Here is a 13916-nt window from a genome sequence, read left to right as displayed (position 1 = left end):
CTCATCCCCTGGTATGCCTGCCATTACATTGTCCAGTTGTCTCCAGAAGTTCTCCTTTTCTTCCTCATCGTGACCCACCTGTGCTGCATAGGAACTTATATTTGTCAGATGTCCATACAAATCCAACCCCATCCAAATCAGCCCATCTGATCCCCTCTTTACTCCTATGAGTTTCTGTGGTAGCTCTGTCTAGGATTATTCCCACACCATCCCCTTTACCGTCTGTCCCATACTAGTATCTCCTATAAATGTCCTCCAATCTCTCTCGCCTTGCTTCCTTTCCACATTGTCTCCTCAACACACATCACTTGTGTTCTTCTCCTGCTCATCATGTCTGCTGTTTCTCTCCCTCTGATTGTCATTGTCCCAACATTACGTGTGGACATTCTGAAGTCTTTCTTCTTCAGTACTCTCTTTTCTGTCTTGCTTGTACCCCTCCTCTCCTCCATCTTTTCCTACATTCCCCAACAGGTCCATAGTTTCCATCAGTACCCTGTGAGGGCACAGCACCAATGGCGGTCGTTGTTAACCTGGGCCCCGCCCGATCTGGTGTGCCATTCCTGGTCTTATCAATCCGCATAATGAGTTGGCAGATTTTTACATCATTTTGCGTTTCTATACATCCATCCATCCATTATCTGAACCACTTATCCTGCTCTCAGGGTCACGCGGATGCTGGAGCCTATCCCAGCAGTCACTGCACGGCAGGCGGGGAGACACCCTGGACAGGCCACCAGGCCATCACACAGGGCTCACACACACACACACACACACACACACACACGCACACACACATTCACACCTCGGGACAATTTAGTACGGCCGATTCACCTGACCTACATGTCTTTGGACTGTGGGGGGAAACCAGAGCACCCAGAGGAAACCCACAGAGACACGGGGAGAACATGCAAATACCACACAGAGGATGACCCCCCAAGGTTGGACTAACCTGGGGCCCGAACCCAGAACCTTCTTGCTGTGAGGCGACCACTGCACCAACCCCTTTCATCTCCATGTGTATAATGTCAAGAGTGAATTAAAAAGATATTGTACCTTGTCTCCTCCCTATCCCTGTGTGATACGAGATCAACTCTTGTTTAGTTTCAAATGGAAGGGCCTTGAAATCCCCCACTGTGCCTATATACACATATATGTAAATAATAACGCACTTTCTGGTCACAATAAGCACATAATTTTGTTATTTGACCTTACCTTGTGAATTTATATCAACACAGATACAGGAAATGTTTTTTAATGCATAGCAGTACAGGCTTGTTTAGTGTGCCTCGCACTCATCAGCTGCTTTGAAAACTCCAATAATGCACATATATCTATATCTAGATATATATAAGTGCATTATTATTTGCTGAAGTGTAAAGCATTAGATCACTGATCCTTTTTTGCATTTTCAAATATAAACTTAATTTTTGCAATCGACAGATAGTCCAATCCATGACTCATAAAATACACAGTAAATGTGACACAATACAATAAACGAGATACACCCAATATATTGTGCAACAATGAAACTTTATTTCAGTGACTAGTGCAAAAGTTAAATAGCAACTGAAAAAAAAATGAAAAAAATAACACCAATACCACAAACATAGCCACAAACAAATAAGGTTATTAGACGTATGTATCAGTAGTGAAAACATCAATGTAAAAGTCACTTTGCAAAAATTACTTGGAAATTCAACACTTTATTTTATTTGCCACATACCCACACAATCCCCATAATCTAGTTAATCTAAATTAGCTTCAACATACACACCTTTTAATGAAGGATTTCACACAATGCCAGCATTCTAATGTACAGTGTGCAAATCTTTGGTGCGGCCGTGGTGCATCTGCGGGGTACATGCTGCACATTTTGCCATGGCACAACGGAGAAAGAACAACAACGCACACCAAACAATATGAGCAACGGAGCAAAACCCCACGCGGTCCCTCTGCACAATCTGGAGATAAAGAACCCCGACTTCTCGCAATGTTGGGCTAAAATATAAACAAGTTATTTTGAAAACTCCAAACTTGCAGTAAATGGATATTTGGAATTTGCAGCGTTTGTCTTTAAAAGCTCCGGTAACTGCAACGTAGCACCACTGTTTGAAAATTCTGCCCCACTTCAGGCTGTGTTAATGTTTGGAATTGTTGGCACGACAGGTTTTCCTATTCTTGACAAAATAGGTTGGACCGTGGAAATATATACATAGCTAAGCTTACCACCTACCAGGACTCTAGAGAGCTGGTGTGATGAGGCCAAGTCTCTATATACAAAGCATGGAAATGGGTGTTATGTGCCTCCTGCGGCTTTCATTCATTCATTCATCCATCATCAGCTGCTTCTCCGGGTTGGGTCGCGGTGGCAACAAGCTAAGTAGGGCTCTCCAGACGTCCCTGTCCCCAGCAACGCCCTCCAACTCCTCCTGGGGGATCCCAAGGCGTTCCCAGGCCAGACTGGACATGTAGTCCCTCCAGAGTTCTGGGTCTACCCCGGGGTCTCCTCCCAGTTGGACCTGCCCGGAAAACCTCCAAAGGAAGGTGCCCAGGAGGCATCCTGATCAGATGCCCGAACCACCTCAACTGGCTCCTTTCGACGCGAAGGAGCAGCGGCTCTACTCCGAGCTCCCTCCAGATGTCCGAGCTCCTCACCCTATCTCTAAGGCTGAGCCCAGACACCCTACGGAGGAAACTCATTTCAGCCACTTGTATCCGTGATCTCACCTTTTCAGAAACTATCTAAAGCTCATCACCATACGTGAGGGTTGGAACGAAGACTGACTGGTAAACTGAGAGCTTGAAAGAGCTAAATCCGTGTGTGCTTTACATTGTCTCATGTTTCATGCTTGTAAACACAAAAAATAAAGATGGGCAGTATTTTGAGTTGGGAGCACTAAATAATAAACTGTGCTTCACATACGCAAGCCAAGCTCTTCAATCTGTGTGAAAGGACTTGCTGAGGTGTGGGTCGGGGGAAACGCTTTGCACCATCATTCAACAACCCGAGGCCAACAGCCTCTTCCAGGGAGGAGACGGACAGCTTGGTTACAGCATGGGAGCATTGGTACTATTATTCCAAGCTCTGGCGGACCTGGAGGTGAAACGGCTATTGGCCTCCTGCCAAGAAGAAGGCCCAAACAAACAACTAGAGGAGAGCACAGTAACAATAAGTCTCTAGAACAACATTTCCTCTGGCTAGTGAGAGAAAGTTGTGACGGTAAAGAAGGATCAGACCTGAGCGAATGGCAACAAGCGGCAACATGACGGTGTAGGAAAACGGATGAAATACAATGGATTACTTGGTTTCCCCCAGCTTTCCATCCATGACTCATCCACTCCTCTCTCTGTCTGTCCCCACAGGAAGACTCCCCTGTCCACACCAGCGACTGAAGCGGCCCCGGCTGGGAAAGATTTAAGATGCATTTAGAGCCCCTCTCCCTCAACCGCACATACTTGGTCAATAAAATTGCTTTAGTGACATTATGTTGGGGACATAATCCTCAAATGGGAGAACTGGCGTACTCAACTCAAAACGTCTTCAGGGGACGACGGGTGCCATCCCAAAAGGCACAAAAATAACAAGCGAAGTTGTCAGCGAATGAGTATGTAATACTTTCGATAATGCACAACAGCAGAAGGAAACAAACGCATTTCAGAGGGCTGAGGGGGCGTAATCCTGCCCTGTCCCTTGACCAAGGCTCTGGCTCTAGATTTGGAGCTGGTCCTGGGCTGCCGGAGAACTGGGCGTCCACTGCTCCCGGTAGTTAGCATGGTTTAAATGTAGAGGACAAGTGCAAGGCATGTCTAAACTGAACTTGGCAAATAGTCCTTCTGCTTACCCTTCCAATTCTTCATAACTGTCTGTGTTGTGTCACTTTCCCAGAGCAAGGAAGTCTTCCCAAAGGGGATTTCCCACAACACAAAAAACCGATAAAGCCAAATTCATTTTGCAACGGCATCTTAGGTTAGTGTATTTAAAACTGCAGTGCATTTCATTTCAACTTCCTCTGCAGGCTTCTCCTGCTACGACAGTATATTTGTTTTGACATTCAGACACGCTTCCTTCTAATTACAGTAATTACTTTTGATAAACGTTTCCCCAGATGGCAACAAAGCTGTGATCATACAACTTGGAAGAGCCATGGTGATGACACAAACGCTACCATGTGTAGGCCAAAGCCATGTGAATGGTAGCTTTAAACATCTGGGAGGAGAGCTATTGCGCGTTCAGCTATGAATCATGTTATTTATATACAGGTCATTTAGTCGAGCAGAAATAAAAACTGTTATGACTTTCTACATTCCACACTACATTTCATGCTCTTGTGCTGGTCTCAAGATTTCTCTCGATGACTGACATCTTCTTTTGCTGCACAACCACTCTTTGGCTGCCTTGCGCTGCAGGGGTGGTTTTTAAAGCAAAGTCCTCATTTGACCCGGCAGAGCCGCCTTGGGAGCTGTGACTCATTGAAAGACTCTGACCTATCACCTGTGCACCATGACCTCTGGCCTCCAAGCCCTGATCTGAGGACGTCTGTCGTGTCTGGAGAATGGCCTGCACTAAGCCTGCACCGCTCCCTACACCGGAAGATGCTGCCGATTCCTTTTCTACCAGCAGTACTTGCTTGGATGTGGAGATGCTTCCTTGTGAAAGAGCAGGTGCTTCCGTAACACACCCCACTAACCCCGTCACCACCCGGTCCATGCCCTGTGAGATCAGGCCCGTTCCTCCACCCACTCCCACCTGGTTCTCTACAAGTACCATACCTTGGGAGCCATGAAGACCCCCGACCTGCACTAGCCCTTGACCCACATGACTCATTGCCTGTTGGGCACCCCCTGTTACAAGCATCATCTGGGACTGGGGCTCGACCACGTACATTGGGGTAGAAGCATAGTACACAGTGGGCTGCTGCTGAATGAGCAGCGTCTGGTTGGGAATCACAATGTTTTCTTGGACGTGTGCTCCTCGAGTGGTGCCAATACCCTGAGCTCTCTCACTGACCAGCCTCTCTTTGATAATGGTGGAGGATTCAGACGCCACATTGGAGGTGTTGAGGGTGTTGACTTTAGTGTGGTCCCTGTCTCTGATGGCTTCTGTATGGGTGTGTGTGTGTGTGTGGGTGGAGGTGGATGGCCTGGTGGGCAGCACTGGTTTGGGCGGACGGACAGATGTGGTCACATCCACCGTTTCAAAGGCTGAACCTTGGCAGATCTCTGCTAAGGTTCTGAATTTGGGTCCTAGGTCATTGAGAAACTCAAGGTCATCCTCATTGTCCAGGAGGCTGCAGCAGCCAACAGAGCCCGCTGGGGACTCCTGGCCCTCATAGTCATACATTAGTAAGGTGTCCTTCATCTGGGACTGCTGGGCAGCATGGTTGGACTTCTGCAAACAGGGAAGTGATGGATATGAATAATTAAAAAAAAAATCATTTCCATCTCTACCATAATAATATAGCACAGCCTGGGTTAGTCCTTAAGCTTGGTTCAGATACGAGGAGACGTATCACTGAAGTTGACCACTTGTGGGCTTATCCGCTTGTTTGCTCCCTCCAAGTAGCACCAATGTGCTTACAGCATTTTAGTTAGTAACTAAATGTGTTATTCGTCAGTTCATATGTAATTTATCAATGCATTTATTGTTCAAGTCACCTCTTTCTTCCTCATTCTTATCGTGACAGTCCTGTAGCTGAATGTTGTATATAACTGAAAACCTGCAGACTGCAAATGATGAGCTTCTTGCGCATCCATTTTGTTTCCACGTGGACCAAAATTTGGTTTGTCAATTAAGCGTGGCAGGTAAGACGTGAAACACTTGAATCTGATGGGCAATTTCTTGGCGCAAAAGTTCCGCATTTCTCGAATGTTTACAGGTGGCACCCCACAACTCCCACAATGTCTCTTGAGTCGCCTGCTCCGGTAGAAAATGAATGGAGTTTATCAATTCATTTCTGAATGCGTCTTTACTTATGATCAACTAGTTTCTAATATCAAATGTCGTGTTGCTGTCACCGCTTATGCCACTTTTAACAACTTTTATTGATTATTTTTATTGTTTTTATCTTTATTACTTTTTATCATTTTTTAAATTTTATGCACCTTTTAGGCTAAACACGGCATTGCCACACTTTTAGAAAAGTGTAGAGTTACCAGCGGCAACTTGTTATGGTGACTGCTCACAGAGAATTTGAAGAAAAGGTCTTATAATTGTTCAACTCTCTCGAGTACTTTGTACTCACTGACCAGGCTTGTTGGACTTGAATCCCTTTACACAGTGTTGCTTTCAATGACAAGATTTCCTTACTCACCGATGAATAGTAGTCCTCCAGGAAGTATTCAGACAAGGCCAGACCATCGTATGCCTTGGTTCTGTAACTGGAGTACAGGTGCCCCTGTCCTCTCATGATGTCCCTGTCCATGTTATCCATCTCCATTTGGCCTGTGGCGTAGTGGGACCCATAGCCGCGAGCCACGTTTCCGGCTGTGACCGTAGAGGAAGAGATGAAATCGCTGACTATAGCTCCTCCTGCCCCCTTGGCACCTCCTTCTACGCCTCTAAAGAACCCGCTTTCCCAAGGTATGTTTACATTGCCATCAGTTACCATCCCGTGGTCCACCTCTGCTGGGACTTGTAGGAGAGGGACATCCTGTTAGAAAAATGGAAGAGCTGTGAAACTTCCAGGCAAAAGAAACGTTAAAATGATGGTCACATTTTCAAAGCGTTGATATGATTCTCTTCCCTATCTGCCTTTCATCTCATCTCATCCATCCGTTATCCAAAACGCTTATCCTACTCTGGGTCACGGGGATGCTGAATCCTATCCCAGCAGTCAGTGGGCGGCAGGTGGGGAGAAACCCTGGACAGGCCGCCAGGCCATCACAGGGCACACACACACACACACACACTTGCTTGCTTGCTGGTGGTCCATGGTGCCCGATGATGACCATCTTCTTCTATTTGTGGGTCCTTTGAGGACTCAGATAGCAGAAGATACCTGTGCAGCAGAGATGGGTTTTAAAGTGGCATGGGGGGTGCGCTTCTCCCAACGCCACATGACCTGATTGTAGAGGAGATGGTTCCGATGGCAAGGGGGATCCCTAGACGACCGGCACCTCCACACAACTGCAGGGGGCTGCCGGAAACCCAGTTTTTCGGAAACCGCCTCGAAGCGTGCCGCCACAGCTTGCTTTTCTGTTGGGGTGAGCTCCCTTAGCCTTATGTCTTCCAGACTCACCCACAAGGCAGCGGGGCAGTGGTTGATAGGTGCCAGGGCGTGTCCACCAGGGTGGGCCTGCACACCGTATCTCTGGGGCCCACTGCTGCTCCGAGATCCCCTGCCCAGTTAGCCTGGGGCCGCAAGACCCCAGTTACCACGTGTGGCCACGGGGAGGCCTGGCAGGAGTCTTGGTGAAGGAGAGGCTATGTACTGGCAAGGGAAGGCTTACACGCTAGGATGCTTCCCTATTCGCCACAGAGGCTAGCTAGCAGCAGCAAGCTAAGGGCAGGAAGGACACAAGCGGGTTGGAAGAACACATGCACCTTCCCTCCAACTACACACTGCTGCACTAGACGCATCACAACACTCTGTGTGTATGTACACACACACACACACACACACACACACACACACACACACACACACACAAACACACCTAGGGACAATTTAGTACAGCCGATTCACCTGACCTACACGTCTTTGGACCGTGAGAGGAAACCGGCGCACCTGGAGGAAACCGAGACAGACATGGGGAGAACATGCAAACTCCACACAGAAGACGCCCCGGGACGACCCCCGGGGTTGGAGTACCCCAGGGCTCGACCACGCTAACCACCCCCTTTCATCTCAATGGGTATGATATAATGTCACGTCAAGACCGAATTAAAAAAATAGTGTACCTTGTCTTCTCCCTGTCCCTCGGTGTGATATGAGATCAACTCTTGTTTGGTTTCAAATGGAAGGGCCTTGAAATCTCCCACGGCCGCCGCTCCTCCACACAGGCAGAATAGCAGAAGGAGGGGCACCACTGCAAAACATACACATTTGCTAATACCTCAGAACACACCGGCATGAAAACTACCTAAATACGGTGGTCTGGGAACATGTTAGGGTGGGGCATTACCACCACTCATTCATGACAAGGTTAGCTTGAATTAAGGGATGTTGGCAGGACACCAAACATCATGCAATGCTTAACGTGAGGCAAACTAAAGAAAATTCTGCAACCACGAGAGGCGTCTTGCACAGACAAATAATGACCAACTTATTAGTCTCACCCCCTCAAGCATGCCAGAACAGGTCTGGTCAGGCATTCTCACCTCAGCTAAAAGGTAATGATGCTTATCAGAGGGGTGTGACTGTGAGTAAAGACCGCCGGCATACTCACACAGCAGCAGCAGTAGCCCAAGAAGAAGGAGGAGGACTCCCGGGGCTCCGAACGTGGCGGTGCTCTGCTGGCGGTTCACACAGGTCTTGGTGCCGTCCAGGCAGCTGCACACGATCACGTTCAGCTCCTGGACATCATCGCATAGCTTCCCCTGTTGATCCTTCACCTCCACGGTCACTTTGTAACTGCCCGGCCACAAGCTGGCATGGTCTCGAAGAATGGAGGTCGTCTCTGGACAAACACGAGAGAGGGGGGAGTGAGTAAGATTGATCAAAGAATACAAAACAAAAACTGCAGAGATGCTAAAATTTGTATATGAATTTGGTGTCAAAGCCGAGATGGGGATTTTTCCGCCTTTTTCTCCCCAGTTGTACCCGGCCAACTCAAATCAAATGTCTTTATTTCGAACACGCAAAATAAAATTAAAAAAAAAACGACCAAACTTAAATGAATAAAGCAACAAAAAAAAAAAAAACAAAACAAAAAGACAACATCAATGATAAAAATTAAAAAAAAAAAAACAGGAGAATTCAACAAGAATTCTCAATAGAGAATAAAAAACATATCACATGTTAGAAAAGGGGCAGGAGGAAGGTGCTGCTTATAATTTCCTGCCCCCTTTCTAATGCGCAATTAATAAACCTGCACAAAATGAATAAATAAAATCAAAATTGTTATTATCGATAATTCTTATTATTTAAAAAATAAATAAACCAGTGTAACTCAGTATTTATCATTTTTAGCACTGAAGATGGAGAGTAGAGGTCTTCATGTAGGGAGGTGACGCACAATGTGACACACATTTGGTTGTCACACACACTCTGCAGCCAGGCCCCGACTGCTAATCTGGCAACTCTGGTAAGGCCGCAAGGCCGGCTATGTGTGTGTGTGTGTGTGTGGGGGGGGGGGGGGGTCGACCTGCCGGCTGCGGCCCGTTTGATGTTGGAACAGCCCATCTGACTGGGGCGGGGGGGGGGGTCACACGGCCCCAGTTGTCAGTAGGCTACCTATGCTGTAGGGGAGATGCAGCAAGTGCCACCCTCATCCTCCCGCCCCCTTCTGTTGTCTTCTGGGTCAAAATGAAATGAAATGTGGTGACTCTTCCTACAGTGACCCCCCAGGTTAGAACGAGTGGAACATGGTTTGTGTTCATATTTCCGTGGGAGCTCTGCACCGGGGCGGAATGAGCGGGAACTAAAAGTTCCAAGTTGGAACTGAAAACTAAGCGAGCCTGAAAGCGAACAGGTGGGGCGGAAAAGGTCAAAGGGAAGGAAAAAAAAAAACCCAGCTGATGCTGCAAAATGCTTCACGTTATCCCATCTATTCAGAAATACCAACCCACTGATGAGACATCTGCTGGCTGCCCGAAGTAGGACATGTTACTCTGTTCTGTTCTGTTCTGTTCACCGCTTAAGGTCGCGGCGCCGTGCTACTTTCTAAACCGTGTCAAGGTGAGCGTGTTATTAGGCCTCGGATGACCAGTCAACCCTGGGTCTGCTGCAGCGGGGCGCCGGCCAGGGGCGTAACCAGGGGTGGGCCTGGCCTGTCACAGGCCCGCCCATTTCAAACCCAGGCCCACCCGATCACGCTGGCTTACAAGCACGTAGGCCGGCCCCTTTTACGTACGTAGGACTGCAACATCTGAGCGCGCATACCATCACGCTCTGTATTTTCCACTGCTGCTAACTAGCCAATAGCCAACAGTTAGCCATAACTTAGCACCGACTGAGCCGCCCAGTGAGAGTGAGATACCGCCGGAGAGAACGACAGAGGAGGCTACAGCTTCTCCGTTGCAGGCAGCTTCCCCCCCCCCCCCCTCTGACAACGGCGAGACGATTCCCTTGACCATGCCGCCGCCGCCGCCAGATGTGTCAGCTGTGGATGAGCCCCCCTTGCAGCCTAAATTAGTGTTCCCCGCAACCAGCATTACCGCTGTAATGTGTTCCAATTTGCGTCTTGTTTGAAGGATTATTGCTGGAAAATTTTGGCCCACCCATTTTCACTCAGGCCCACCTAAACAAAATATTCCTGGTTACGCCACTGGCGCCGGCGTGCCGCCGGTCCCAGCCCGACAGCATGAGATCGTGACTGTTCGGCCTGATGTGTGGATTACATCCCATCAGCTGCGAACACGATGTCGGATGGTCGACTATAACTCGAGCCCTGTTAATTAACATCCGAGTTCAGACAGCTTACCGGATCGTTAGGCTGGGCCTGCATTAAGGAAACGCTTCTATCCGGTGTCGGAACTGAGTTTGGCTTTCTTTCTTTCCTTTTTTCCCACCATGACAGCATTGTGTTCTGCCATAAACTACATTCGTGACATGTGATTATGTCCTATTTGCTCTATCCGAGTTACAGATCGTAGAGATTGTGCCGAGAGCTGCGTTGCCCATTGTCGAATGAATAAACTCTCAAGCGGGGTGCCAACTTTCCCTCCGGGCCATTTCCTTATCGTGTTATTTTACGAAACTCTATGCACACCTGGTGTCAGGCTGCTAGCTTGATGTCTACTGCTTAGCCTGTCTGTTATAAACAGCCCGGCCTGCTTTGTGCAGCTCGTACGCGGGTATGCTGGGGAAAAGGAGGCCGGCGTGGACGAAAACTGTCAGGGCCCAGTCCGACCCCGTCTGTAGCTACCTCTCCTGAAGCCACACCACCATTTATATGTGACGAAATGACTCAATTCTGAGCGGCCGGGTGGCGTGGCGCTTTATTCCGTTGCCCACCAGCACGGGGATCGCCGGTTCGAATCCCCGTGTTACCTCCAGCTTGGTCGGGCGTCCCTACAGACACAATTGGCCGTGTCTGCGGGTGGGAAGCCGGATGTGGGTATGTGTCCTGGTCGCTGCACTAGCGCCTCCTCTGGTCGGTCGGGGGCACCTGTTCGGGGGGAATAGCGTGATCCTCCCACGCGCTACGTCCCCCTGGTGAAACTCCTCACTGTCAGGTGAAAAGAAGCGGCTGGTGACTCCACATGTATGGGAGGAGGCATGCGGTAGTCTGCAGCCCTCCCCGGATCGGCAGAGGGGGCGGAGCAGCGACCGGGACGGCTCGGGAAATAGGGTCATTGGCCGAGTTCAAAGTACAAAAAAAGGGTGAAAAAAATAAAAAAATTAAATTCAATGTAATCATCAAGTTAAATTCAGATAAAAGCTTGTATGATTCTCTCAGTTTTCTTAAAGAAAAATGAGACTGTTATTTTTGCGATGCCTGAATTAAAGGTGGTGTCCCTTACCATTGAAATGCTCCACCGTCCACTTTTGCTTGCCGTCCTTGTGGATGACGCTGAACCCGAAGGGTGCCGAGTTGGGGAACTCGTCTTCGTCCACGGCTGTGACGTACACCGCGTTGTCCTGGTAGCACATGGTCTGCGTCGTGCTGGTCAGTCTGGGGCAGTGGTCGTTGAAGTCTTCTACCTGGATGGCGATGGTCCCGGTGGCGGTTTTGGAGGGCATCTCTGAAAACAAACAGAAAAGGACGGGCAAAATCAAGCAACGACATTTGCAGAGTGCGCCATCTTGGTTCCGGGAGAATCACGAGGACCAGGTCTTACCGTTAGTGATGCATATTATTTTGGCATAATATGTGCCGTTGCTCAAATACTTGGACTCCCGGTCAGGCAGTTTATTCAGTCGGACGTCCCCTGTGTTTTCATCGATGATAAGCCAGTTGTCAATGTCGTGCAGCTTGGCGTACCTGCGGGAGGGACGAGAGGACTGCTGTGAGGCCACGCCGCGCGCCTGCCGATCCAACACACACCCGCCGGCCGCGCGACGCAGCCGTGTACCTGACGTTGGTGGCGACCTCGAGCGTGTCGCTGTCGATGGCCGCGTAGTTGGTGATGACTTTGTTGATGCTGACGGTGGTTTGATCCTCGGAGATGGTCACCACCTTGACGCTGGGCTGAAAGCGGGGGCCCTCCTTCTCGTTGATGACGTTGATCGTGATGGGGTAGGGCTTGGCGGCCGGGACGGCCACGCTGTACTTGGCTTTGTTGGCGACGGTCACGACCAGGCGCAGCGTTCGGATCTCCTCGTAGTTCAGAGCCTGCGGGGTCGAGCACCACAGGTCATGTCGCTCCGCACGGCACGGAAGAGGGGTCGCCTACACCTACAGCGAGTACCGTTCCCTTACCTTACGGATCATGACGATGCCCTCGTTGGTCTTGGAGTCGGTGGTGACGGTGAAATAGCCCGCTTCGTTGCCAGACACGATGGAGAAGACAGCCAGCCAATTGTCGCTGTACATCTGATCCAGGTCGATAGCTCTGATCCGCACCACCTCAACGTCGACGGTGTTCTCCTTAACCGAGCCCACGTACTGCACATATAAAGCACACGGCGGGCTTTCGTCACCAGCGATGTTGCGCAATCAGACACACTGTAGCGAATTCGGGGGGGCGACGCAACCACGGGAAGTGCCGCGGCCGGGACGCGAACCCGTGTCGCCCGCACCGCGGGAGGCATCGCTAACCGCTAGGCTAAAGGGTCTCATCCGCGCACGTTACACTACAAAGCAGACACGAGCAAAAGTGATTTTTATTTTTGTTGCTCTTACCGTTTCCTCTTCCAGGGTGGGGACGTTGTCGTTGATGTCCATCACTTTGATTGTGATGGTCCCGCTGCCCGAGTTGCCCCCAGCTGCTCCGTTCATATCCGCTCCCTTGACCGTCAGCGTGTAAGTATCTTGCGTCTGGCCAACGAGATGGGTTCGGAAAATGGGTAAGTTGACTGACGCATCAAGTCGATTGACTCATTCATTGGTTTTTTGGATTCCGCCCCCCCCCCCTCCTTTTCTCCTCAATTGTACTTGACCCCACTCGTCGGTCTCTGCTCCGCCCCCTCTGGCGATCCGGGCAGGGCTGCAGACTACCACGTGCCTCCTCCCATACACGTGGAGCCGCCAGCCGCTACTTTTCACCTGACGGTGAGGAGTTTCACCAGGGGGACGTGGCGCGTGGGAGGATCACGCTACCCCCCCCCCCCGAACAGGTGCCCCGACCGACCAGAGGAGGCGCTAGTGCAGCGACACATACCCACATCCGGCTTCCCGCCCGCAGACACGGCCAACTGCGTCTGCAGGGACGCCCGACCCAGCCGGGAGGCACCACGGGGATTCGAACCGGCGATCCCCGTGTTGGTAGGCAACGGAATAGACCGCTACGCCACCCGGACGCCACGTTTCTTCCCCCGTTTGTGGTGATGAAACTAACACTAGCGGTTTTACGAGTGCTGCGTAAACGGGATACCTGCTGAAGCGGTGCCTTGCTCAGCAACGTGTTTTCAGTATTATGAATAGTATTTATTCACAATATAAACAATAATACACACAGTATTTCTAGCATTATGGGCAGTATCATGTAAGTGCAACGCCTGAAACCAAACGTACAGCAGAGTTTGAACGCCGAGTAATAAGAAGCGACGGCGCAGCTGAACCGAAACACCTCTCGGCGATATTCCTGAATGCTCCTGTTGGGTATTCGTAAAAGCTGCAAGTAATCTTGAGATTAGGGACGTGACCGCTAA

The 13916-nt window shown here is 49.8% G+C and overlaps 1 protein-coding gene across 1 annotated transcript in view; it reads right to left on the bottom strand.

The window, feature by feature from the left end:
* Positions 1 to 1518: 1518 nt before the first annotated feature.
* The window catches only part of dsg2l (desmoglein 2 like), a 32621-nt gene continuing 20223 nt past the window's right edge, over positions 1519 to 13916 (bottom strand). The window contains 9 exon segments of the mRNA XM_056293225.1: positions 1519 to 5389; positions 6312 to 6650; positions 7901 to 8028; positions 8389 to 8619; positions 11627 to 11848; positions 11945 to 12087; positions 12179 to 12438; positions 12526 to 12711; positions 12949 to 13083. Of these exon segments, the coding sequence (XP_056149200.1) occupies positions 4319 to 5389; positions 6312 to 6650; positions 7901 to 8028; positions 8389 to 8619; positions 11627 to 11848; positions 11945 to 12087; positions 12179 to 12438; positions 12526 to 12711; positions 12949 to 13083 (2715 nt within the window). The 3' untranslated portion in view covers positions 1519 to 4318.

The sequence above is a fragment of the Lampris incognitus genome, chromosome 14, assembly GCF_029633865.1.
Source record: "Lampris incognitus isolate fLamInc1 chromosome 14, fLamInc1.hap2, whole genome shotgun sequence".
Classification (NCBI taxonomy): Eukaryota; Metazoa; Chordata; class Actinopteri; order Lampriformes; family Lampridae; genus Lampris; species Lampris incognitus.
The sequence above is the reverse complement of the archived record's forward strand: the minus strand, read 5'-3'. Positions and strand labels throughout refer to the sequence as shown.